The sequence below is a fragment of the Capra hircus genome, chromosome 11 (assembly GCF_001704415.2).
Source record: "Capra hircus breed San Clemente chromosome 11, ASM170441v1, whole genome shotgun sequence".
NCBI classification, from domain to species: domain Eukaryota; kingdom Metazoa; phylum Chordata; class Mammalia; order Artiodactyla; family Bovidae; genus Capra; species Capra hircus.
Window position 1 is genome coordinate 47,468,837 of NC_030818.1, and position 25,624 is coordinate 47,494,460.

The 25,624-nt window shown below is 48.9% G+C and overlaps 1 protein-coding gene across 2 annotated transcripts; it reads right to left on the minus strand.

The window, feature by feature from the left end:
- THNSL2 (threonine synthase like 2) lies at positions 7,026-25,250 on the minus strand. Of its 2 annotated transcripts, XM_005686693.3 has the most exons (9): positions 25,128-25,250; positions 23,479-23,712; positions 20,879-21,073; positions 19,695-19,847; positions 16,175-16,405; positions 12,488-12,636; positions 12,264-12,389; positions 9,143-9,294; positions 7,026-8,637 (listed from the first exon to the last, which is right to left on the minus strand). In XM_005686693.3, exons 2-9 carry the CDS (start codon positions 23,699-23,701, stop codon positions 8,412-8,414), a joined length of 1,455 nt encoding a protein of 484 aa, XP_005686750.3. In that variant the 5' UTR covers positions 23,702-23,712; positions 25,128-25,250; the 3' UTR covers positions 7,026-8,411. The 2 variants fall into 2 exon arrangements, with proteins under 2 accessions (XP_005686750.3, XP_005686751.3); XM_005686694.3 differs by lacking the exon at positions 16,175-16,405.

Sequence of the window (25,624 nt, forward strand, 5' to 3'; positions counted from 1 at the left end):
TTTCTCGTTGTATGGGCGTTATCAGTATAACAGGTTCATAGGTAGTTTTACCTTTGCATACCTTTACCTCATGCATGTTTTAGTAGCATGATTATAAAAGAAAAACTATGTAAGACAATATTGGAAATACAGGTGATACCCACAAACACATTATATACATATTTAACTTTTAAAAGAGGGAGCTCCCAATATTAAATTTGAGAAGCAATGAGCTAAAAATAAAAATCTCTGGGGCCCATCACCCCTCTGACCTTCAGGGGCACTAATTTCTAGAGAACAAAGTCAGACCTGCTTGCCTGTGGGGTGTGGGGGTGGGGCTGGGGCTGGGTGGGGAGATGTCAATCATCTTTGGAAGGAGAGAGCCTTTGGGTGTGTTCTGCTGCCCTCTGCTGGCCATGTGAATAATCTGCTGGGCTCATTCCAGACTTGGAGAATTTGGAGGGAAAGGTGGCGAAGGACAGAGAAACCTGGCGTGCTTCAGTCCATGAGGTCTCAAAGAGTTGGACGCGACTTAGCAACTGAACAACAAATTGGTCCAGAGGTTGAGGGGGACAGGGGAAGGGGGCGAGAATGCAGCTCGAAAGGACCTGCATTTTCAGGAGAGTTGCCCAGAGCTGGGTCTTGACTGTTCTGAACGCTCAAGACCTAAATTGCGTGGGTTTTACAAGTTAGCGCTGTCCCTGCCTTGGGATGAGGTCTGGCTCAGGGATGGTGGAAGACTGTGATCCCGGGGACTGAGGAGACCAAGGGGAGGCTGGAGAGCTGGCGCTCAGTAGGTCCCCCTAGCGGCCAAATCAAGGAGACTCCAGGGGCTTCACCCTGACCGGACCAGCCACAGCCCGGCCTCAGTTCTTGGCTCTGTACATTCTACAGGACCTTGGCCTTGGTGACTTAGGTTCTGCGCATTCATTCAGGTCCCCTCCCCCAGGAGCAAGTACACAGATTCTTTCGCTACAACAGGAGATCCCTCACCTTATTGTAATAGATCTCTGTGATGGCTGAGGCTTTGGGACTTCCCTGGTGGCTTAGACGGTAAAGCGTATGTCTACAATGCGGAAGGCCTGGGTTCGATCCCTGGGTCGGGAAGACCCCCTCCCCTGGAGAAGGAAAAGGCAATCCACTCCAGTACTATTGGTTGGAAAATCCCATGGACAGAGGAGCCTGGCAGGCTACAGTCCATGGGGTCGCAAAGAGTCGGACACGACTGAGCGACTTCACGTTTACTTTTCCCAAGTGGTGCAGTGGTAAAGATCTGCCGGCCAAAGCAGGAGACGCAAGAGATGCGAGTTCAATCCCTGGATTGGGAAGAGCCCCTAGAGTAGGAAATGGCAGCCCGCTCCATTATTCTTGCCTGGGAAATTCCATGGACAGAGGAGCCTGGTGGGCTACAGTTCATGGGGTTGCAAAGAATCGGACACGACTGAACAGGCAGGTACTTTGATGGCTAAACCATCGAGGAGAAGGAGATAGTCCTGAATCTAGGAACATCAGACCCTTGGAGACCCAGCGCAGCCTTCTTCACCCCACCCCACCCTCTCCAGCTTGGTCATCTTACTGCTCTGGGCCCTGCAGCGCCCCCTGCCTGTTCTGTTCTATACACTGAGTATGAAGCTATTCAGGGAAGGCTAGGAGTGGAGGCCAGGTCCTGGCTTATGGGGTACTTGACAGCAGCCCTTAAGGAATGTTTTAGTAACTGGGGAGCAGGCCCTAAACCCAGTCGCTGTGACACAGGTCAGGGCAGGTGGAGGAGGAGGAGGCCGCAGGAGGATGCCTGGTCTCCTGTCCTGGAGAACCAGTAACCAGACCTCACAGCCTTGGGACAGCCCCTGGGGGCTCCCACAAATTTTACCCTTCTCCGGAAGTTGACCCCCGCCGCATCTTTTCCTACCTTTTCTCTCCGCAGCACTTGTTAGGAAGCTAGCGCGCTGGCCCTCAGCGTTTGCCCAGCAGGCACCTGGGAGATGCCCAGGTTGTGGAATGTTATTCATTTATTAACCGATGGGTAGGGCCTAACAAGGAATTCTGGGAAGATGCTTTCCTGGGCAAAGGCCACGAGCAGGACAGAGAAGGGGGCCCTCTCCTTCTTCCAGGAAGCCAGTGGTCCAGCCCTCCCTGTGCTGCTCACCCTTTGTTTATTTGGGGACACAGAAAACTCAGCTAAAGCTCCCTGACTTCATCCGAGTCTTTCCAGTGGGAGCCTCTAGGCTGGGCCTCCCGGCCAGCGGCTGACAATCCCACCAAATGATCACCTCCCTCTGGTCTCACGACCACAGCCGCTCCACTCAGCAGACACCAGCTCCAGGCATCCCCAGGAGGAACCCAGCTCCAAGCTGGAGCCTGAGCCAGAGGAGAGGTCCCTGCAAAGGCGCTGGCTCTGTGCACCACCACCACCCCCTCCAGAGGGCCCTTCTCCTAGTGATGGCCCTTCTTCTCTTCTCCACCCTCAGACATGGCCCTCGCCCCATCTAGCCCGCAGGCTCTGACTTGAAGAGAACATGGGAGCCATCAGGCCCAGAGCTCCTCTCCTGATCTAGCTCTGAGGTTACACTCACAAACCCTCCGCTCAGCCTCACATCCTTCCTCCAGGACTCACTGACTGGGTGGCCTTAGGCAAATTACTTAACCTCTCTGAGCTTCATTTCCTCATCTCTAGAATTGAGCCCATAGTGGTACTTTCTCATTCAGTCCTTGTCAGGACTGAAGAGTCCAGTGTCTGGAACATGCTTTACAAGAGGCTGAGCCCACCATGAAATTAAAAGATGCTTGCTCCTTGGAAGGAAAGTTATGACAAACTTTGACAGCATATTAAAAAGCAGAGACATCACTTTGCCAACAAAGGTCCATATAGTCAAAGCTATGGTTTTTCCAGTAGTGAGAGTTGGATGTGAGTGTTGGATAATAAAGGCTGAACAATGAAGAATTGATGCTTTCAAACTGTGGTGTTGGAGAAGACTCTTGAGGGTCCCTTGGACTGCAAGGAGATCAAACCAGTCAATTCTAAATGAAATCAACCCTGAATATTCATTGGAAGGACAGATGTTAAAGCAGAAGCTCCAATATTCTGGCCACCTGATGCGAAGAGCTGACTCATAGAAAAAGACCCTGATGCTGGGAAAGACTGAAGGCAAAAGGAGAAGGGCATGGCAGAGGATGAGATGGTTAGATAGCATCATTGACTCAATGGATGTGAATTTGAGCAAGCTCCAGTAGATAGTGGAGGACAGAGGAGCCTGGAGGGCTACAGTTCATGGGGTCTCAAAGATTGGATATGACCTATGTATATGTAGCAACCGAACAACACCAACAGCCCATTACGAGTGCTTAAGAAAGGGAATCATCCCAATTATCTTCATCAATGCAAATTAACAAGCTTGTTAATGGCCCAGCAGAGCCCCTACTGACATTCAGTCTCCCATTGACCCTTGCAGAGATGGTGCTAGGCACGCTGATCAAGCCAGAACAACTCGAACACTGCACCCAGAGCTGTGCCAACTCCATGGGGCCACGAAGGAAATTTATTCTCCAGGAAGAGGCAAGAGAAGACAAATTCAAGAAGCAACTAGTAAAAAACACAAGACAGCTTAGAAGTACTAAATTGTTCAGTGCAGACTAAATTAGTAAGAAGCATTTGTAAGGCATTTTAACATTTACCTAGCTATTGGAAATGCATGATCTTACGTAATTCTCAAAATAAACCAGCAAGGCAAGTGTTATAATTAGTAGATGAGGAAACTGAGGTTCGGGGAGACGAAACGACCTGTGTGTGGTCACACTGCCCGTTAGTGGATAACTCGGAAAGACAACTTCATCCTGCTTCTAACTTCTTTTGTACCGGGATCCTTGCTTTTGCCATTGAGGGGGATGCATTGTATGTAAGTATGATTATGTATATGTAGGTATGTGTCTGTGTGCCTTTGTTTGTTCACAAGGGTAGATGTTTGTTCACAAGGGTAGATGTTTCTTCAGACCCCGTCTCACTGCTATCCTTTCCTCCAATCAGCCCCAGAATATGGCCAGGGTATCCTGAAGTTCATGTTTCACGCTATTTGTGTAGTGTCCAGTGGCTTTATTCTGGGTCCCCTTTCATATACGGTGGCCTTTCAGTGCTAGACAGGTCTCCAAACCATCCAGAAGGTGAGGGGTTTTGTGACCCCGTGATGTGACTGAGCATGCATGCACGCCTTATTTAGGGCTTCCCAGGGTGGCTCAGAGGAAGAGAATCCACCTGCCCTTGCAGGAGACGCAGGTTTAATCCCTGGCTCAGGCAGATCCCCTGGAGGAGGGCATGGCAACCCACTCCAGTGTTCTTACTTGGAGAATCTCATGGACAGAGGAGCCTAGCAGGCTACAGCCCACAGGGTCACACAGAATCAGACACGACTGAAGTAACTTGGCATGCACACGTGACCCCCAACACTGCCCTGAAGGCCTCAGAGATATGGCAGCAGAGAACAAGGAACCACTGCCTCTGGCCACCTGCAGCAGGTCCTGGGTGCCGGGGTGGGGGTGGGGTGGGAGGGTGCTGCAGGCAGAGACCTGGGAAACAGGTTTGCAGAAGCCTGTAATAGGCCTCCTGGAACAGCACAGCTGTGCTGCTCCCATGTAAGGGAGGGTGGAGGAGGACCCAGCAGAAGGGCCACGGTCTGGGGCAGGATGGAGAATGGCAGACCAGAGCAGAATGTGCCCAGCTCCTTATGACCTGGGGGATGAAAAATGCACGCTGAACTTGAAGTCACATGGGGCTCAGGTCCCACCCCTCTGCATCCTCTTGGTGCCATCCTGAGAAGTTACTTCAGCTCTAAACCCTAGTTGATAGTAACATGCATTTCACAACTTGCCATCAGGATTAAATTAGTTGATTTGATGAAATATCACCTGGTATGCAGTAGGCCCTTTCAGGGCTGCATTATGACTTTGGTGGGCCCCGGGCACTTTTGCTTTCAGTGGGCAAAAATATTAAAAAAATTTTTGTACTACTATGTGTTGGTAAAACACAAATACAACCCAAGCCAGATTATAGTCATTTGTTTCCTTTTGTGTGCTGTGCTTAGTCGCTCAGTCATGTCCAACTCCTTGTGACCCCCGTGGACTGTAGCCCACCAGGTTCCTCTGTCTATGGGGATCCTCCAGGCAAGCATACTGGAGTGGGTTGCCATGCCCTCCTCAGCTTTTAAAAGAAATTAAAGTATCTTCATGGACCTCTTAAACATGACCCCGAAGTATCAGGCCTGTCGTGCCTGATGGATAAGTGGGTTCAGGGGGCTCCATCATGTTTGCTCTTCAAGTGTCTCAGAGGCTGTAAGGGTTGTGGTCATTCTTTTCGGAGGCTCCCCCATCCTCCTGTGTGTCCAGCATTCCTGCTCTCTCTGCACTGAGTGCCAAGCTTCAGTGTCAAGTTTTTTAGTAAGAGGGCGCCCTCTGGCCTCTCCCTTCAAGCCCCTGGACACCACGGAGATGCAGGCCTGGAAGTTCTGATGTGGGGTGGGGCAGGCAGAGATCAGCCTGGGCGACCAGAAGCTCCTGTAGACCTCAGGGCGAAGGCAGGCAGCTTTTTAACTTTTGGCTTTATATTGGATTATAGCTGACTAACAATGTTGCGATAGTTTCAGGTGGACAGCAAAAGGCCTCAGCCGTACACAGCCATGTCTTCGTTCTCCTCTGAACTCCCCTCCCGTCCAGGCTGCCACATAACAATGAGCAGAGTTTCCTGTGCTATACAGTAGGACCTTGTTGGTTATCCACTTTAAATACAGCAGCGTGTACATGTCCGTCCCAAACTCCCCTTAACTCTGGGGAGAAGACCGCTTTAGTGGCTAGATGGCCACTGGGTCCTTTCACAGCAGGCCTCAGAGTAGTTGCAACAGTGCCCTCTAGTGGTCAAACTCTCTCCACACTGTGCCTGCCTCACCTGCCATCCAAAGGGGCTCCCAGGGTCCAGGATCTGAGGGTTGTGTTGATATCGCAGTCTTTGTGTTTGTCTAACCCGCTCCCTCAATCCACACGAGACTTGAACCCAATAATATAAGCAAATCCACAACTATCTGTAGTGTGTTCATGTACACACAAAGCCAAGGTTAAGCTCTAGATCACTGCTGTCTCTAGAAATACACTGGGAGCCACAAGGGCAAGCCCCATATACAACTTAAAATGTCCTTAGAAAAAGAAAAGGAAAAAGATGGAATTAATTTAATATTATATTTTATTTTACCTAATACGTAAAAACACCATCCTTTCAACAGATCATTGATATAAAATTACTAATGAGATATTTTAGATTCTTTTCATTAGATGTCTTTGAAATCCAACATGTAATTTACACTTGTGGTACATCTCAATCAGAACACTGAATCTTCTTGAAAAAGAACAGACACATGTATAGTATATGTAAACTGAATCACTTTGCTGTACAGCTGAAACTAACACATTCATCAACTATACTCCAAAACAAAGTATTTTATGTACTTCATAAATTTTATAGCTGAAAAAGCAGATCCAACATGACCTGCATTTTTCCAGTCGTAAGTTTTCCAATAACTGAATCAAGTAATTTGACATTTAAATGTAAATTAATGTAAAATTTTAAAATTCAGTTCAGACTATTCACATTGCAAGGACTCAACAAGTGTTTGGTGGTTCCTGAATTGGGCAGTGTAGGCTAGATCATAAAAACAGTAGCAGGAAGAAAGCATGCCCTTGTGGAAACAAAGCATATCTCCCTGTAAAAGACAGTTATTTATAAACTTACCAGGGTTTCCTGAAATTAAGAGGGTGGAAACTTATGTGGGGGCATTTGTAAGGACTGAAGACACCCCACCTATGTCCACAGATTTGCTGTGCTCTAGGGTTGGGGTTGCTGCTACTGCTAAGTTGCTTCAGTTGTGTCCAACTCTGTGCAACCCCATAGATGGCAGCCCATCAGGGTCCACCATTCCAGGGATTCTCCAGGCAAGAAAACTGGAGAGGGTTGCCATTTCCTTCTCCAATGCATGAAAGTGAAGTCGCTCAGTCGTGTCCGATTCTTAGCGACCCCATGGACTGCAGCCTACCAGGCTCCTCCGTCCATGGGATTTTCCAGGCAAGAGTACTGGAGTGGGGTGCCATGGGGGCTGGGACTTTGCATTTTGGGGAAACCCAAGGACCACACTTTGAGAGTCATTACACAGTATCTGGTAGATGTGCAATCACAGGGGAGCTATGTCCCTGTTCCTGCTGGTTCCAGAATACACCAGGCATGGTGCTCAACCATGACTACCAAAGACAGGCCCATAGGCAATCCACTGGAAAGGGGGGAGAAGAGATAAATGTAAGTGCTGTTATTATTTCTTCATGTCTATTTTAGCACACAGTTTGTGTAGTTTATATACATATATATCTTTTTTTTTTTTTTTTTTTTTGCCACACTATATGAACTTCCCCGACCAGGGATTGAACCTGCACCTCTGCATTAGAAGCATGGCGTCTTAACCACTGGACTACCAGGGAAATTATACATAGTTTAGTACACATATGTTGGGCTTCCCTAGTGGCTCAGATAGTAAGAATCCGCCTGCCAATGCAGGAGACACAGGTTCGATCCCTGGGCTGGGAAGATCCCTTGGAGAAGGAAATAGCAACCCAGTCCAGTATTCTTGTCTAGAGAATCCCCTGGACAGGAGGAGCCTGACAGGCTACAGTCCATGGGGTTGCAAAGAGTGGGACACAACTTATCCACTAAACACAACAACAAAGCCTCTGACAAGGCAGGCCAAGGCCTCTGATCTGATTTGGGGACCAGATAAACTAAGACTCAAGCCAGACCTGTACTAATGGAGTCAGCGGTCCCCACCTGCTTAGGTTTTAGGGCCTGGGGTCCAAAATCTTAGAGTCAAGGTTGACCCTGAACTCGACTTCTTTTTCAACTTTTTATTTATGTATGTATGTATTTACTTATCCTTTGTTGCTTTGCTCGGGCCTTCTCTAGTTGCTACAAGCGGAGGCTCCTCTTCCTTGCAGTCCTTCTCACCATGGCGGTCTCTCTCGTGCAGCACGGGCTCCAGGCACCCAGGCTCAGGAGTTGGCGCCGGGGCTTTGCTGCTCCCTGGCACGTGGGGTCTTCCTGGACCAGGATCAATCTTGTGCCCCTGCACTGGCGGGCACGTTCTTACAACTGAAACTTTCACAGGCAGCAGCAATGCTCCTGCACCGCCCGGCGGCGGGCGTGCACCCCCCGCAACATCTGCAGGAGCCCTCCCCGCCTCCCAGGGGGTCCGCGCAACATCAGACAGCACGCCCGCTGGCTCCAGACCCCCACCCCTGGAGCAGCCCCCCGAGAACCTCCTGCACAGACCCTTAATGGGGAGAAGGTGCAATGGGCGGCTCACAGGGAACACCTCCCGGGGTCTGAGGCCTAAAGGAAGCCATCTCCAGCAGGGCTATGACGGGAGATTCAGGAAGCGCCCCTGCCACTGCTGGCTCAGGTGCTCAATCGTGTCCCGGAGCATCCGTGTCCAGTCGTCGCCCTTCCGCATTGGGGTGCAGCGTGCCTCCTTGTGCTCCAGGGCGAGGATCTCGGCCGGGGTGTCCAGGGTCAGCCTAGCAGCCTGCACGGCCTCTGGGAACTTGGCTGCAGAGGCGGGAGCCAGACAACAGCGGGGAGGGCTGGGGAGAGAGGGGAGGTAAAAACAGGGGGTGGAAGACAATAGATAGTGGGGCAGGTACCGGAAGAAGGTGAGGCGGGAGAAGGAACAGGGGAAGGTTAGAGGTAGGGTGGAGAGAGAGAGGGAAAAAAACAGGTTTGGTCCCTTGAATTCATCTCTGCAATGACCCTGCTAGCCAACTGCTTCTCCTTTTTGGAGTTCCAGCTCCCTCTTCCGGGACCACAGTCTCAGCACACACCTTCACTCAGCACCCACTATGCTCATAAAACCCATTTGTGGGACTTCCCTGGTGGACCAGTGGTTCAGACTGTGCTTCTACTGCAGAGGGCCTGGGTTCGATCCCTAGTCAGGGAACTAAGATCTCACACGCCATGTGGGGCACTCCCCCCCCCCCAAAAAAAGCAAGTTGTTCACATTCCTGTGCCCCTTGCTTGGGGAAGAGGATGGGCCCAGAGAGGTCCCAAGGGGTCCCCCCTCCCCGACACTCAGGCGCCCACCACCAGTACCTGGGTTGCTGCCTGTCCACCTGCTGGTAATGGCAGCTCACGGCCACGGCCGAGTGAGGGCACAACAAGTACTGGTTCTCCTGCCAGCAGCGGCCCATCGTCTGGATGATGGCCTCGTCCGACACTGACTGAGAGGTTACTGCCTCCGAAAGCTGAGGGGAAGTGGGCAGGAGGTGACCAAAAACCCACCACCCAATACAACCATCTGGATACACACCAGAAACTCAAATGAAATGTTCAGACTGAATGACTCACACTCAGCTCAGAGAAAAAGCTAGTTTCCCATGTTCCCCAGTTTTAAACAGATCCACTCAAGTTAGAGGAAGCACACGTTTGAGTTTCAGGTCAATACATTTGGTTAGAATTTGGCTCTGAATCAGCAGGAAACACAGGCTAAGGGCCCTCAAGCATTCCTAGAGCTTTGCTGTTAGTGCACCCCCTCCCTGTGGGTGTGGGAATAGCTTCGCATCAGTTTCCACCCAGATCTCCAGCTTTCCTTTAGGAAAATTGCCCACTACCTCAGAAAAAGGAAGACTCCCTTTTCAGTGCTCCCTCGGTGTAGATGGTTTATTTGATCATTCTCTGAAAATGCACTGCTTGTGCCAGAAACCATGAATATAATCAACTTCAGTCAATAAAGACCATGTTGCTGCTGTTTAGTTGCTAAGTCATGTCCGACTCTTTGCGACCCCATGGACTGTAGCCCACCAGGCTCCTCAGTCCGTGGGATTTCCCAGGCAAGAATCCTGGAGTGGGTTGCCATTCCCTTCTCCAGGGGATCTACCCAACCCAGGGAGCGAACCCATGCCTCCTGCATTGGCAGGTGGATTCTTTACCACTGTGCCACCTGGGAAGCCCAATAGAAACCACAGTTTATTATAAATTGTTTAGACATCTTCCTGACCCATTATGGTTCACAGCAGACAATGAGTGTTTTATTTATATTTGTATCTCTAGCACCAAGCACAGTTCCTGGCTCATGGTCGGTAAGTAACATGAATGAATGAATGAATGTTGTTTCAGCAGATGGAGTAACTTCTACATGTACAGCCAGGGAGAGAATGAAGGACCAGGGGATACGGTGTCTGTCTTCATGTAGCATCTCATTTACATGAGGAGAAGGAATATCAAAACAAACCATTAAATAAGCTGAACTTTAGTTGTGTTATGGTCTTCATAGTCGTGTTCCCACCAAATTTACCTGTTAAAGCCCTAATCCCAATATGATGGTATTTGTAGGTGAGGCTTTTGGGAAGTAATTAGGTCATGAGGGTGGAGCCTTCGTGAATGGAATTAGTATCTTTATTAGTGTCTCATATTCCGCCATATGAGGATACAAGGAGGAGGCCTACTACCACCCAGAAGGGGCCCTCACCAGAATCCAACCTTGACCTTGATGCCTGCACCTTGGCCTCGGTCCTCCAGTCCCTGGGACTCTGAGAAATACATTTGTATTGTTTATGAGTCACCGGTCTGTGGTACTTTGTTACAGCAGTCCAAACTGATTAAAACAGGCTGCATCGAAGAAGCATAGGAAGACTCCCTGGTGGTCCAGTGGTTAAGACTCCTGGATTCCAGTGCAGTGTGGGGGCAGGGCTGATAGCCAGTGGGGAACCACAGGCCACGGCCAAAAAAAAAGAGAGGAAAAGAAGCACAGATTCCAGAAGACAAAGTCCACACCAGTCTGTATGAGTGACTGAGTCCGCAGAACTGTATCTAGTTCTGGGAACAACTCTTTAAGATGGACATTAACCACTCAAAATTACGCCATGCAATTTATGCCATGTACCTAAAGGAACCAGGAAGGCTTAGCAGGTAAAGGAAGATTCTCTTCAAGCATGGGAATCAGCTCACCAGTACACAAGCTAGAAGGAACAGTTTCTGGCTTGACATAAAGAACTTTGTAATGACTACAGCTGACGTGAGGTAGTGAGGTCCTTGTTGTTGGACGTATACACAGTCTGGATGACCAGTTGGTAGGATTGTGGTAGAGAAAATTAAATTATAGTCAAATTCAATATATGAAATCCTTCTTTGATATTAAATAAGTTTCCATCACCAGGTTACATTAAAATAAAAGCAATCCCTCCCTAGAGGGCTTCCTAGTAGTTCAGACGGTAAAGCACCCACGTGCAATGCAGGAGACCCAGGTTCGATCCCTGGGTCGGGAAGATCCCCTGGAGACAGAAATGGCAATCCACTCCAGTATTCTTGCCTGGAGAATCCCATGGATAGAGGAGCCTGGAAGGCTACAGTCCATGGGGTCGCAAAGAGTCAGACACAACTGAGCAACTGAGCCCTAGACTCCTATCCATTTGGAGACAAAATTTCTCCTTATTCTTTATTTTTTTAATTTAATTTTTTGGCAGTGCTGTGACTTGCAGGATCTGAGTTCCCTGACCAGGGATCAAACTCAGGTCCCCTGAAGTGCAAGCACAGAGCCCCAACCACCGGACTGCCAAGAAACTCCCTCTCCTTTATTTTTTTTTTTAAGTTAATTGAACAATAGTCTCTGCACATACTGGATAGAGAAAATGGCTTCCAGTTGTTATTATTGGAAATCAACAATAATAATGAATAAAATAATGATAGTTACTATACTAAGCCCTCGGAGAAGGAAATGGCAACCCACTCCAGTATTCTTGCCTGGAGAATTCCCAGGACAGAGGAGCCTGGTGGGCTACAGTCCATGGGGTCGCAAAGAGTCGGACACGACTGGGCGACTAACACACACACACACACACATATTAAGCCCTATATTCCCAGGCACTATATAAAGCGCTTGATGGACTTAAATCTTCAACAATGCCATGAGGCAGGCATTCTCATGATTCCCGTTTTACAGATAAGGAGATTGAGGCACAGAGTTTAAGAAACTAATCCAAGGTCTCATAACTGGCTTGGAGTTACGTGCATCTAACTCTAAACCAATAACCTCTAAACCAACCACCTCTCCCCATTCAAAAATTAAATCCTCATAAACTGCAGAAGTGTGAGGCTCATAGCAAGTACTCAAAAAAATACCCAAGCATCTCCTTTCCTTGAAAAGATTTTCAAACCCCAGGTCTGGTCTCGTGGCTGTACCCTTTCCTTTCTCCACGGTGTGTGAGTGGTGACTGACCTTGCTGTGCAGCTCCTTGGGTAGACGCACACTTTTTGTCCTTTCAAACTGCTCCATGAAGGCTCTTATCACCTGGCTGTCAGAGCCAGACAGCAGCCAGAAGATCCTCTCCATGTTGTAGGGAACCTGAGCAGAGAGGCAGGGTCCCAGGGGTCATGCTGACCTCAGCCCTTGTCCACCTCCACCCAACCAACACCTGGGGCAGACCTGCACACACATCCCACCTGAATGTCCATGGCTGACGCCAAGGTTGGTTTGACCACTTCGGACAGAGAGAAGTCTCCCCATTGGACGGTCCTGTGGATGATGTCATTGCTGTTCACTGCCACGACCAGGTGAATGGGCAGCCCCATCTTCTGAGCGATGCACCCAGCTTATGAGAGGAGAACAATGGTTTCTTAGACATGACACCAAAATCAGACAACAAAAGAAAAAATAGATGAACTGAACATCATCAAAATTTAGTAGCTTTTGTGCTTTTTGAAGCTTTTGTGTTTCAAATGACACTATCAATTTATCACTATAAAAAGGCTATCCACAGAATAGGAAAAAACCATTTGCAAATCGTATATCTGATAAGAGACTTGAACTGAGAATATATAAAGAACTCTTACAACTCAATAATAAAAATACAAATAATCCAAATAAAAAATAGGCAAAGGACTTGTGTAGATATTTCTCCAAAAAAGATATACAAATAGCCAATGGACACATGAAAAGATACTCAACATCACTGTTGCTGTTGTTTAGTCACTAAGTGGTCTCCAACTCGTTTGCAACATTTGTAACCCACCAGGCTCCTCTGTCCATGGGATTTTTAGGTGAGAATACTGGAGTGGGGTGCCATTTCCCCCTCCAGGGATCTTTCTGACCCAGAGATTGGTAGGTAGATTCTTTACCACTGAGCCACCAGCAAAGCGCATTCAACATCCTTAGTCATCAGGAAAACACAAACCAAAATCACAATGATACACCACTTCATACCTACTAGGATGGTTAGAATCAAAAAGACAGATGATAACAAGTCTTGGTCAGGATGTGGAGAAATTGGAACCCCCATATACTGTTAGTAGGAGTGTAAACTATTGCAGCCACTTTGGAAACCTGTCCAGCGGTTCCTCAAAAAGTTAAGCACAGAGTTCCAGTATGACCCAGAAACCCACTCCTTGTTTGTATATTCTCAAGATAACTGAGAACAGATTCACACAAACACATATACACAAATGTTCATAGCAGCATTATTCATAACCAAAAAACCGAAGCAAACCAAATGTCCATTAACTCTTAAATGTATAAACAAAATGTGATATATCTATACAATAAAATAGTATTCAGCCATAAAAAGGAATAAAGTACTAACATGTGTTACAGTATGAATGAGCCTTGAAAATGTTATGCTAAGTGAAAAGAAGCTAGACATAAAAGGCCACATATTGAATGATTCTATTTACATAAAATGTCCAGAATAGGAAAATCTATGGAAGTGAAATAGATTAGTGACTGCCTAAAGCTGGGATAGATGAGGGAATGAGTGCTTAATGGGAACAGGGCTTCCTCTTAGGGTGATGAAAATGCTCTAAAACATTATGGTGATGGCTGCACAAATCTGTGTGCACTAAAAATTATTAAGCTGAATACTTAAAATGGGTGAATTGTATGGTATGTGAATCATAGAGCAATAAAACTGCTACCAAAACAAAAAAGGGAGGAAAGAGTAGGAGGGGGTTACTGTGCCCTGATGTTGTTCTCCATGCCAAACCCTGCCCCCACCAGGTACTGACACACACCATTTGCAGAAGAGAAAACGGAGGTTCTGAGAAGTTGAAATGACCCACCCAAAGCCTGCTTTGGGCTTCCCTGGTGGCTCAGATGGTAAAGAATCTGCCTGTAATTTGAGAGACCCAGATTCAATCCCTGGGTCGGGAAGATCCCCTGGAGAAGGGAATGGAAACCCATTCCAGTATTCTTGCCTGGAGAATCCCACGGACAGAAGAGTCTGGCGGGCTACAGCCTATGGGGTCACAGAGTCGGACACAACTGAGCTACTAATACTTTCACTTTCAGAGCCTGCTAAGTGGCAGAGTGAGGATGTGAACTTAGAAGTCTGTCTAAGTCTGGAGCACACGCTGAGCCCCCAGACTAAGAACCAGTGCTTTCAGACTGAGTCTCCTGGAAAGGGGCCGAGGGAGGACGGGCCAGCAGCCACTGTCCACCCTAACAGCAGCTCCTGTTTGCATGAAACAAATAAAATGCCTCACCCTGAGAGATGGAGAGCCCAGAGGTATCGAGTTTAGGAAGGTTCCTATTCCCATGAATAGTTTATCTCTATGAGTAAGTAAAAGGAGTTAGGGATGCCCACACCACCCAATGTCACTCAGGTTTGCAAAGCATGCTCACAGCCTTATTTCATGAGATCCTCAGGAAATGCCACGATATCCTGTATGACAGGGGAACAACGGAGGCTTAGGAGGTCTAGGGGCTTGAAGCCAAGCAGCTGGTTCCTGACGGAGCGGGGCTAGATCGGAGATCCCTCTGCAAACGTGGCTTTTGTACCAGGCACTGTGGCAGATACAGGGCACGGGCAGGTGGTACCATTTCCTGGGGGGTGATGTAAATGGGCAGTGTGGTGGGCTTCACTCCACGGATGGGGAAGAAGGCTGAACCGTCCTTGTCTAACAGCCTGCTCATTTTTTTCCATCCCTGTGTTAGCTGAAGTCAGAAAGACTCCTGAGCACTAAGATGCTTTCATGGGCTCACCTAAGCCAAACTGAGCACCCATCAGAAGCGATGCCACTAACAGAGCCATCAGAAAAAAGTCAGGTCCATCAAGAGGCAGCCTCATAAGTTCAAGAGGGCGAAGACTCTGAAGCCAGCTTGCCTGGGCTACCATCCTGGCCCTGGGACTGACCAGTGCATAAACAAGGACAGGCTGTCCAAGGACTTCTCTGTGCCACAGCCTCCTCATTGTAAAATGAAAGGAACAGTATCGTGCCCCTCATAGGCCCATGTGAGGATTAAATGAACTGATATGAGGGAAGCATTCAGAGCACTGCCTGACACGTGTCAGTGCTTGATCAACGTTCCTATAAATTACAGGAAATGATTTTTATGCCACGCAGCTTTATAGCACTCAATCTTCACAAAGTTCACACACACAGAGAATCTAATTTGCACCTCGTCCTGAGAGATATGATAAGCAGTCCAATCTCCCTTTGATGGCCGAGGAGCTGAGCCTAAGGGTCAGCCATTCAGCTAGTAAAGGACAGACCTGGAGCCAGAAGCCCAAGTCCAGGACTCTTTCCACATCACACGGTCTCTGAGAACACGCTGTGCCAGGTGAGCCCTTATCCTCAGAGCAGGGAGCTGGCCAGGGCTGGGAGGAAAGTCCACGTTCCTGGCAGAGGGCTCTGCCATCCAGGAACAGCAGCTGAACCTTCACCTCATCTCCCCACACTCTGCTGAGCGCCACATCAGATCAGGCGGCTGAGCACACTGGTGTTAACCTGTTACCCTCCCGCTGTGGCAAAAGGCCGGGACATCCTCCCAGGAAGTCAGGGGGACATTTTCTGGAAGGTTCTTTTGTGTAGTTCCCCATCACCTAGGACCCAACCTGGCCGTGGTGGCTCAGTGATCAAGAATACACCTCCCAATGCAGGAGACCGAGGTTCAATCCCGGGATCGAGAAGATCCCCTGGAGAAGGAAATGGCAACCCACTCCAGTATTCTTGCCTGGGAAATCCCATGGACAGAGGAGCCTGGTGGGCTACCATCCTTGGGGTTGCAGAGTTGAACATGACTAAGCAACTAAACAACAAAAGACCCAACCTAGGTTATAGCCAAAGGGTGGCTGGGAGGACAAGGACCATGGGCATTTTTCTGGAAAGCCCATTTCTGTCCAGGGGGCTCCTCACCTGCAAGGTTACCGGCAGCCCCCGTTGGCACAACCACCTCCACAGGGGGCAGAGGGTGCATGTCTAAGGATGGCGCACACTGGAAATAAGCAAAGAAGTGGTGGGCTATTTGCACAAGGACCCGGGACCAGTTGATTGAATTCAGACTCATCAAGTTGTGCTTCTTGACAAAGGCCACGTCAGCAAACACTGTCTTGATGGGCTCATCCAGCTCATCGCTGTTACCCTCCACTGTCAGGGGAGAGAGAAGGAGCTGTCAGGAACATGGAGAACCCCCAGATGGTCAGCATGTGCCCCAAAGCCTTTCAGACTGAGCCCATCCCACTGGGACCTTCACTCAACACATGGCTCATATCCTTGTGGTCACATTTCCAGTGTTTCCACCATTATCTAAAATTAGATATTAAATATCAACCTTCTGGGACACCGGGGGAAGAATTCCTCTTTGTAGTCCATGCCCTCTTCCCCAGGCTCTGGGAACAAGGACAGGATAGTTTATTAGGTTGTAAGATGGTGATGAACAGGGAGGCCTGGCGTGCTGCAATTCATGGGGTCACAAAGAGTCAGACACGACTGAGCAACTGAACTGAACTGAAGATGGTGAGAGGCTGAGCTTTACTCCATGGTTCTCCATTAGGGGCTGAGGGGAAAGAGCTGCTCTTTCTGTGGGGTCTGCCCTTGTTCCCTCATTTAGATCAAAGGGTGGAGGTTCTGCCCTTGGCTCCTATGTGGCAGGGAACCTGATATGGGCAGGATTTCTCCTTAAGCTGGATGTGTGTGCACTGTAATTCATGGATGAATTATTGGGTAATTGTTGGGCAAACTGACGCCTAGTCCAAGTTGCACCCCTCAACCCAGCCCAACCAGCAATCAAGCCAACATTAATCTCTTATCCAGAACCTGGGTCTATTCCTCCATTAAATCCAAACTTGGAGGCCAGAGGGGGACAAGATTATTGGGGGTAAATGCCAGAGTAGGCGTGGAGGTTACCAGTCACTTCCCCTTTCATCAGGTAGTAGCACTGAGACTGCAGGGCTCTCCAGATCAGTGTTACAAGGCGGATATTTGCTGGGTTCAAGGGAGAGATTCACTGCTTTCAAGAGACAGCCACAGGAAGAGAGACTTGGTTACCTTTAGTAACCATCATGAACCACAAAAACCTTGAGAACTGGGGAAGATGGAACCAAGAATACTTGGCTCCCAGAAGGCAGTGAAACAACCAGTCAGAAGCCTGTTCCATTTCTAGGCTTACGGGTACATGAGCTGGAAAATATCCCTGTTCAAGTCAGTCTGAGTTAGGTTTTCTGTTATTTCCAGGTAAAAACAACCCAAATAATATATAACTAGCATTGGCTGATTATCCTGTGCTTAAGAAGAATTGAGTATATAATGTACAATGGATATTAATGACTTCAGAAAACATCAGTATCTAAGACACAATAATCCAGGTGACCCATCTCTGCTCCCTGAGCTCCCTAGTCCAGGGGAAAACACACACCCACTGCTAGCTCCTGAACTAATGCATATCCTCCTGGAAACCAAGTCAGAAGATTCCAGAAAGGAAAGGAAGAACTTGAATGGTACTGTTTTGAAATAAAAACTAATTTATGCACATTTATGACATACCGTATTTATCACCATCCACATATCTGCCACATTTTCCTACTATGCACTGTTCTCCGACTCATGATCAGGAATGATGCTTCTATACACGCCCTTAGATAAAAGCCTTCCAACATCTCTATACAAGGAGAGAAGGATGCAGGTCCAGAACAGAGGCACAAAAAGCTGTTCTCTGATCTGATTCTAGGCAAAGACAGTCGCAGATCCATAAATAGCAATTCTGGTGCTTAGGGTTTAGGAACCCTTAGGACCCTGAATCTTGCGCATTAAAATCTTGCCATGACGGCAGGAAAATGTAGTCAGATGCTCTGCTCAGTCACGTCCAACTCTTTTTCGACCCCATGGACTGCAGCCTGCCAGACTCCTCTATCTATGGAATTTTCCAGGCAAGAATGCTGGACTGGGATGCCGTTTCCTACTCCAGTGGATCTTCCCAACCCAGGGATCAAACCCACATCTCTTGTATCTCCTGCAGTGGCAGGTGGATTCTTTACCATTGGCACCACCTGGGAAGCCCAATATGCGGCCAGAAATGGGCAATGAATTACCAAGGTTAATTCTGCCAACACTTGCCTTAGCTAAGCAATACGCTTTTCACTGGAATGTACATGGGTTTGCTAAAGGAAAGAGCAGAAGAGGCTTTTTGTTTGCTCTCGACAAATAGACAAAGAATACTCACACTACTCCCCTGGGTAGCAGTTGTTTTCACTGTGTTTTTGGTCTTTGACAAAACTGGTGTTATATGAAACATCATCTATGGGATTATAACAGGAGGCCAGGTCAGCTATAGAACGAGGGTTTTCTCTTACTACATTTGTTATCCTGCTAGGTAAGTGACCAAACCAAGTCAGGCTACCTAGACAGCTTGCTCCAGGCCACAGTGCATAAAACTTCACCAAGATCTCTATCGCTCATTTTCCTTTCCCTTCCTTGGGGCTCCCTGGGGTGCAGTGGGGTGTGACAGGTAGAAATGAAAAAGTATACAAGTGTGTGTTAGTTGCTCAGTCAGATCCAGCTCTTTGCCATCCCATGGACTGTTTGTAGCTGGCCAGGCTCCTCTGTACATGGAATTTTCCAGGCAAGAATACTGGAGTGGGTTTCCATTCCCTTCTCCAGGGGATCTTCACGACCAAGGGATTGAACATGGCAGGCAGATTCTTAACTGTCTAAACCACTAAGGAAGCCCACAATAAAAAGTATGGCTCCACTCAAACTCACCCTGCCTTCCTACACTCTGGGGCTTCATAATGATTAAATGTGCTCAGAATAGATGGCCAGATGTTAAGATTTTTTTTGCCTTTCTGCAAGCATAAAATGCTATGATACATGATGTGGCTCAGGAAGTAGGAGTCACGAGCCATAGGTACCACTGAGTAGCTTCCTATTTTACTTAGACCTGCTAACCAAATGCATTAGTTGATTCAACACTGCAAGGGAGGGTGTGAGCTGCCAACATGTAACAGCACATTCTCTCAGAGGGCAATGTGTTTTTGCCCTCTGAACTTCAGTGCCCTGGAAAAAAATCCAAGTCATCTGGCTCAGGCTATGGCTCTGGGTGGCTGCCTTGCAGACATGGCACAAACAGGTTGAATGTGCATTCTTTGGGGTATGGATTTAAACCTGCACTTCCTTGGATGTACTATTTATTAGTAATGGTTTATGCACCAGTCACCTCCAATAGTTTCTTAGACTGGGTAGCCACGAGCCTACTTAGGGCTAAGTCGAGGCATATACCAACCTCAAAATATGACTGATGAAGGAAGGGAAGGAGAGAGAAGGGAGAGGAGGCAGAATGCTCAGCTAGACAATTGATTAGTTTGGTTCCAGTCCATCTCCCAACATAGAGCCACTCAATGCAGGGCCACGCTGTGCCTAGAACCTTAGTCCCAACACTCACCTCCGAACACATGGACGTTCTCTCTTAGCACTGTTGTCATCTGGAGCTCCTGAATCTTTGTACAGTGACCCTTGGGCAGCAGAACAATGATGTCCACATTTTTTGCCCCCTGAACACTCTCAATGGCAGCACTTCCTGTGTCCCCAGAAGTTCCTGGATGGGAAGAAGGAGGAACCCTCCTCTTTAGACAAAGGGAGATGGAAAGAAATTGGCCCCTAAAGCACAGTTGCCAAGTGAGGGGATACCCTGGGGGGTAGGAATCCAGTACTTAACCTGGGGTCCTTGAACCTCCAAGAGACCTATGGATACAAATCAAGGCACCTGTTAAGTTGACACCATATCATCTATATATTTTATTTTTTTATATTATTATTCTGAGAAGATTCCATAGCCTCCCATCAGTCTGTCAAAAGGGTCCATGGCACAAGAGAACGTTAAGAACCCTGCTCTACAAATTAGGGGGTTGGGATTAACATATATATACATATATTTAAAACAGGACTTCCCTGATGGCTCAGGGGGTAAAGAATCCACCTGCAATGCAAAAAAAAGACAAGAGATACAGGCTTGATTGTTGGGTTGGGAAGATCTCCTGGAGAAGGGAATGGCAACCCACTGCAGTATTCTTGCCTGGAGAATCCCAGGGACGGGAGAGCCTGGTGGGCTGCCGTCTATGGGGTCACACAAAGTCGGACACGACTGAAGTGACTTAGCAGCAGCAGCAGCCAGTATTCTTGACTGGGAAATCCCATGGACAGAGGAGCCTGGTGGGCTACAGTCCACGGGGTCGCAAAGAGTCAGGCACAACTGAGCACTTCACATGTATAAAACAGATAACCAACAAGGACCTAGTGTATATCACAAGGAACTATACTCAACATTTTGTAACACTGAGAAATCCCACTGACAGAGGAGCCTGGTGGGCTAGATAGCGTCCATGGGGTCGCAGAAGAGTCAGACACAGCTTAGCGACTAAACAACAACAATAAATACATATAACTGAATCACTGTGCTGTCTACCTGAAACTCACATGGTATGATACATCAATTTGTTTTTTAAAGAAAGCCGCTCTAGAAGAATCAGTAATACACTCCCCAGGAGACATCGGTGGAGGGCACCCCCTGGGCGGACACCGGCCAGTTGGGGCACTGTGGGCTCCGGGGCACATGCCCATGATGCACACCTACAACCACGGTGATGTGCCTCTTCCTCTTCTTCAGGAAGTACTGCAGGAGCTGTGCTGTGCAGCACAGGGACAGGTCCTTAAACGCATAGGTGACCCCGTGCCACAGCTCCAGCACGTTCAGCCCGTTCCTCAGCCTGGACAGATGCACCACCTCTCTGCGGCGGAATCTGCTGAAGGCACGATCAATCAGATCTGCAAGGGGAAGGAAGGGAAATCGTACAGTGAAAACGGCATTCTCTAGTCCTCCTCTAGGGCTTCCCAGGTGGCGCTAGTGGGAAAGAATCAGCCTGCAAAGGCAGGAGACTCAAGAGATGTGGGTTCAATCCCTGGGTTGGGAAGATCCCCTGGAGGAGGAGATGGCAACCCACTCCAGTATTCCTGCCTGAAAAAATCACATGGACAGAGGAGCCTGATGGGCTACAGTCCATGGGGTCACAAAGAGTCGGACACAACTGAGCACGCACACATACACACACACTTGTCCTCCAAGTTCATTCTTAGTCTCTTTACACTTTTAAATTTGAATTTTCTATCTTGTTACCAGATAAAAAGAGCTGACATTTTTATCGTAAAGGATACTGTGTATGAATACAATTGTATTATCTTAGGGGGAAAAGTTTGGAAAGACATGAACCAAACTGTTCATGGATTCCTGACAGTGATTCTCCCAGACAGCAGAATTGATGCTGCCAGACTTTCATTTTTTACTTTATAGATTTCTTCACCATTTGGATTTCTTGTGTGCATGTATTCCAGTAGAGATTCAGTTAAACAGTCATGCCAGAAACAAATCAAGTATCTCATCTCTTCTAATTTTCCTCCCTAAAAATAGAGTTGTTTCTTTGTTTTTGCATTACTTAATCTCAAACTTGTGATGCCAGTAACTTGGGATCCTACCTAAAGCTAAGCCCATCTAGAGTGGCATTTCTTAAACTTTAATTGGCAAACCAGTCACCTGGGATCTTAAAATGCAGGTTTTGGATCAGTAAGTCAGAGGAAGTCATGAGAATTCTAGCACATACCCAGGCAATGCCATCAGTGCTGGTCACTGAACTACATTTAGAATGTTTTTTTTTTAATTTATTTTTACTACACCCAGAGTAGCTGTGGGTGAGCTACTCTCTAGGTGGGGTGAGTGAGCTAGCCTCTTGTTGCACGAGCGAGCTTCTTATTGCAGTGGGCTCTCTTATTGCAGAGCACGAGCTCTAGGTGAGCCGGGTTTCAGTAGTTGTGGCGCACGTGCTTAGTTGCCCTGCAGCATGTGGAATCTTCCTGGACCAGGGATCGAACCTGTGTCCCCTGCACTAGCAGGCAGATTCTTTACCACCGGATCACCAGGGAAGTCCCAAACTACATTCTGAGTTCTTTTCAGTCTCAAACTCTCACCATTAGGTTATTGATTACATTATACAGTTGGTCCATGGACAGCAGCACTAGCATCATCTGGACGCTTGATGCATGCATGCTCAGTTGCTCAGTCATATCTGACTCTTTGCAACCCTATGGGCTGTAACCCACCAGGCTCCTCTGTCCGTGGGGATTCTCCCACCCAGGAATCAAGAACCCACATCTCTTGAGTTTCCTGCATTGGCAGGCAGATTCTTTACCCCTGCACCACCAGGGAAGCCTGGATGCTTGATAGGAATGCAGAATTCTCAGGCCTGCCCCAGATCTACTGAAGCAGAATCTGCATTTTAACAAGATTCCCAGGGACAATCTGTAGGCACATAACAGTCTGAAATGAGCTGGTCCAGAACACTCTCAAAGTCCCTTCTGGAATTACCATTTGAGGAAATAAAGTAGCAATCTTGCTTTATATACTGTGCTGTGTTATGTGTTATAAATGTGCTGTGCTTAGTTGCTCAGTCGAGTCCGACTCTTTGCAACCCTGTGGACTGTAGCCCGCCAGGCTCCTCTGTCCGTGGGGATTCTCCAGGCAAGAATACTGGAGTGGGTTGCCATTCCCTCCTCCAGGGGATCTTCCCAACCCAGGGACTGAACCGAGGTTTCCCGAATTGCAGGCAGATTCTTTACCATCTAGCCACCAGGGAAGCCCAGGGATGCTGAAGTATATGCAAGAAGGAAATATTCAAATATTCAAGCATCTCATTCAAGGTCAATGGTGAAATCCCTAGTCTTGAAAAGGTTTTTTAAAAACAAATTCTCTGCCGATCACTCTGGCATTCCCCACACTGGGGGTGGGAGTTGGAATGGATGAAACTCTTTGAGGATATTTTCAGTTCTGGGATTTCAGAGTCTGGGAAAAACTCCAAAGTTTTGGAAATATGACTGGGGACTTGTTAGTCATTTAGTTATGTCTGACTCTTTGTGACCCCGTGGACTGTAGCCCACCAGGCTCCTCAGGCAAGAATCCTGGAGTGGGTAGCCAGTCCCTTCTCCAGGGGATCTTCCCAAACCAGGGATCAAACCTGGGTCTCCTACAGTGCAGGCAGATTCTTTATCATTTGAGCCACCTGGGAAGCCAAACTTTGGGAAAAATGGGGCTCTCCCATGGGTTAAATGATGGCTTTGCAACTCTGGGGTCTGGGCTGGCAGAATAGTGAGGTGGGAGAGTAGAAAGGTAGAGGGGTGCTCACCATTTAGGTCATCTCTAGGAATGAGCTCAGGTGCAATGAAGAGGCTGCACAGCTCCTTCACCAAGCTGGGGTAGGAGAGCGTGCTCCACTCATGCAGGGTCTCTCTGCCCAGCTGTGGGAGCTCCTCAGGCATGTAGAGGCCCCCGTCTGGAGCATAGCCAGAGAAGAGCGCCCCCTCGAAGTCAATTCGTGGGGCCATCCCCCGAGTGCTGACATACCACATGATCCCGGGGCCTGCAGAGGGACCAGCCCCAGAGGCACTTAGTCTCCAAGCTCATTACCCCACGGGGCAAAGCCCAAGTACACCCAGCTCCCTCAGCTAACCCCTGGGCCATCACTCATGCATGTGTGCTAAGTCACTTCAGTCGTGTCCAACTCTTTTGCGACCCTATGGACTATAGCCTGCCAGACTCCTCTATTCATGGCATTCTCCAGGCAAGTATATTGGAGTGGGTTGCCATGCCATCCTCCAAGGGATCTTCCCAATCCAAGGATGAAACTTCGAGTCTCTTATGAATCCTACATTGGCAGGCGTTCTTTACCCCTGGCGCTACCTAGAAAACTGAGAGTCAAATTGTTGAGGGCAGGAGGAGAAGGGGGTAGCAGATGATGAGCTGGTTGGATGGCATCACAGATTCAATGGACATGAGTTTGAGCAAACTCTAGGAGATAAAGAAGGACAGAGGAGCCTGGCCTTCTGCAATCCATGGGGGTTGCAGAGAGTCTGAACAGCAACAACAAACCAGATAGAGAGGCCCAGAAACAGAAGCAGCTGCCACAGGACGTGGTGAATTGGTGAAGTTAACCAAGAAAATCAGCGCCTGGCTTGGACTAATGACCTCCGGCGCAGGATTTTGTAATTTGCCCTGTGGCTCCGCTGGGCCCTATTCCAGGGTGGAGACGGGTCAGAAAATACCCGACCAATAATCTGGATGAAGGGCAAAGGGAGGCCGGGAAACATCTTAAGAAGGGCTCCTCCTCCAGGCCAAGAGATTTTCTGAGCAAGGATGGGGGCAGGGCGGAGATTAAACCCGGGCGGCCGAACCCTAGGTGGCTATCGCTCGCCCCTGGGATGGTGGCCAAGGCAGGGCCATGGCAGGTGCCGCCAGGCTCTCCAAGTCACTGGCACCTCTGGCTGGCCTGGCCTTGGGCCAAGGCGTTTTTGATCAGGCCTGCGTAATAAAGTTCCACTCCCAGCCTAGGAAAACCCAACAGGCTTTTTAGTGTCGGGGCTCTCCGTGAATTGCAGAAATCCTGCAAAACTTTCGAAGCGTCGGGAACCCTCAACCTTCCCAGGTTTCCTCCAAGTCGCAGCGCCCGAACTAGCGGCCGAAAAAAAAGGGGGGGCAGGGAGGCCGACCTAGCCACGCTGAAGACAGGGTTGAGCGAAATCGCGGGAAGTTTCGGTCTTGGTACAGATGAGCTCTGAGAGGGCGTCGCGATGGCCGGGGGCGCGGGGCGGGGGCGGGGGGCGGGGGCGGGGGGGGGGGGGGTTCGACGCGGGGAGGGGCCCCGGGGCCGGCGCGCCAGCGGGAGGCTCGGCGGCTGGGACGCCGGCTCGCGTTGGGCGGAACCCCAACCCCCACCCCGAAATCAGCCTGCTGGGCTGGGTGGTGCGAGGGCTGCAGGGGCCGGGGCGGCGTGGTTACCCAGTCCCAGGCTCCGGAAGCGGCAGGGCTCGGCCGGGAGGCGGATCGAGCGCAGTGGGAGTGCCAGGCTCCGGTCTTAAGGGCGGGAGAGGGCGGGCAGCATCCAGGCTTCGGGTCGGAGGATGAGCGGGGCCTCATGGGTAGGAGGCCGAGGGCGGAATAAGTGGAGGAGGAAACGGGAGGGAATGAAAATGAGACGGAACCTGTATTCCACATTTGGCCTTTTACTCATTGGGAAAAAGTGATGCTGGGAGGGATTGGGGGCAGGAGGAAAAGGGGACGACAGAGGATGAGATAGCTAGATGGCATCACCGACTCGATGGACGTAAGTTTGAGTGAACTCCAGAAGTTGGTGATGGACAGGGAGGCCTGGCGTGCTGCGATTCATGGGGTCGCAGAGTCGGACACGACTGAGCAACTAAACTGAACTGAAAACCACTTTGCTAAACGTTTTATTCAGCCTCTTAATCGTCACTGCAGCCCTGGAAGTACCATAT

Bases quoted from the DNA above. Each gene is read 5' to 3' on its own strand.
- THNSL2 (XM_005686693.3), bottom strand. From the start codon at position 23,701: ATGTGGTATGTCAGCACTCGGGGGATGGCCCCACGAATTGACTTCGAG. The intron at 12,637-16,174 runs GTGAGGAGCCCC...TCCTCTCATAAG, and splicing joins GGCTGCCGGTAACCTTGCAG to CTGGGTGCATCGCTCAGAAG. The intron at 9,295-12,263 runs GTCAGTCACCAC...ACTTCCCCTCAG, and splicing joins CCAAGGAGCTGCACAGCAAG to CTTTCGGAGGCAGTAACCTC.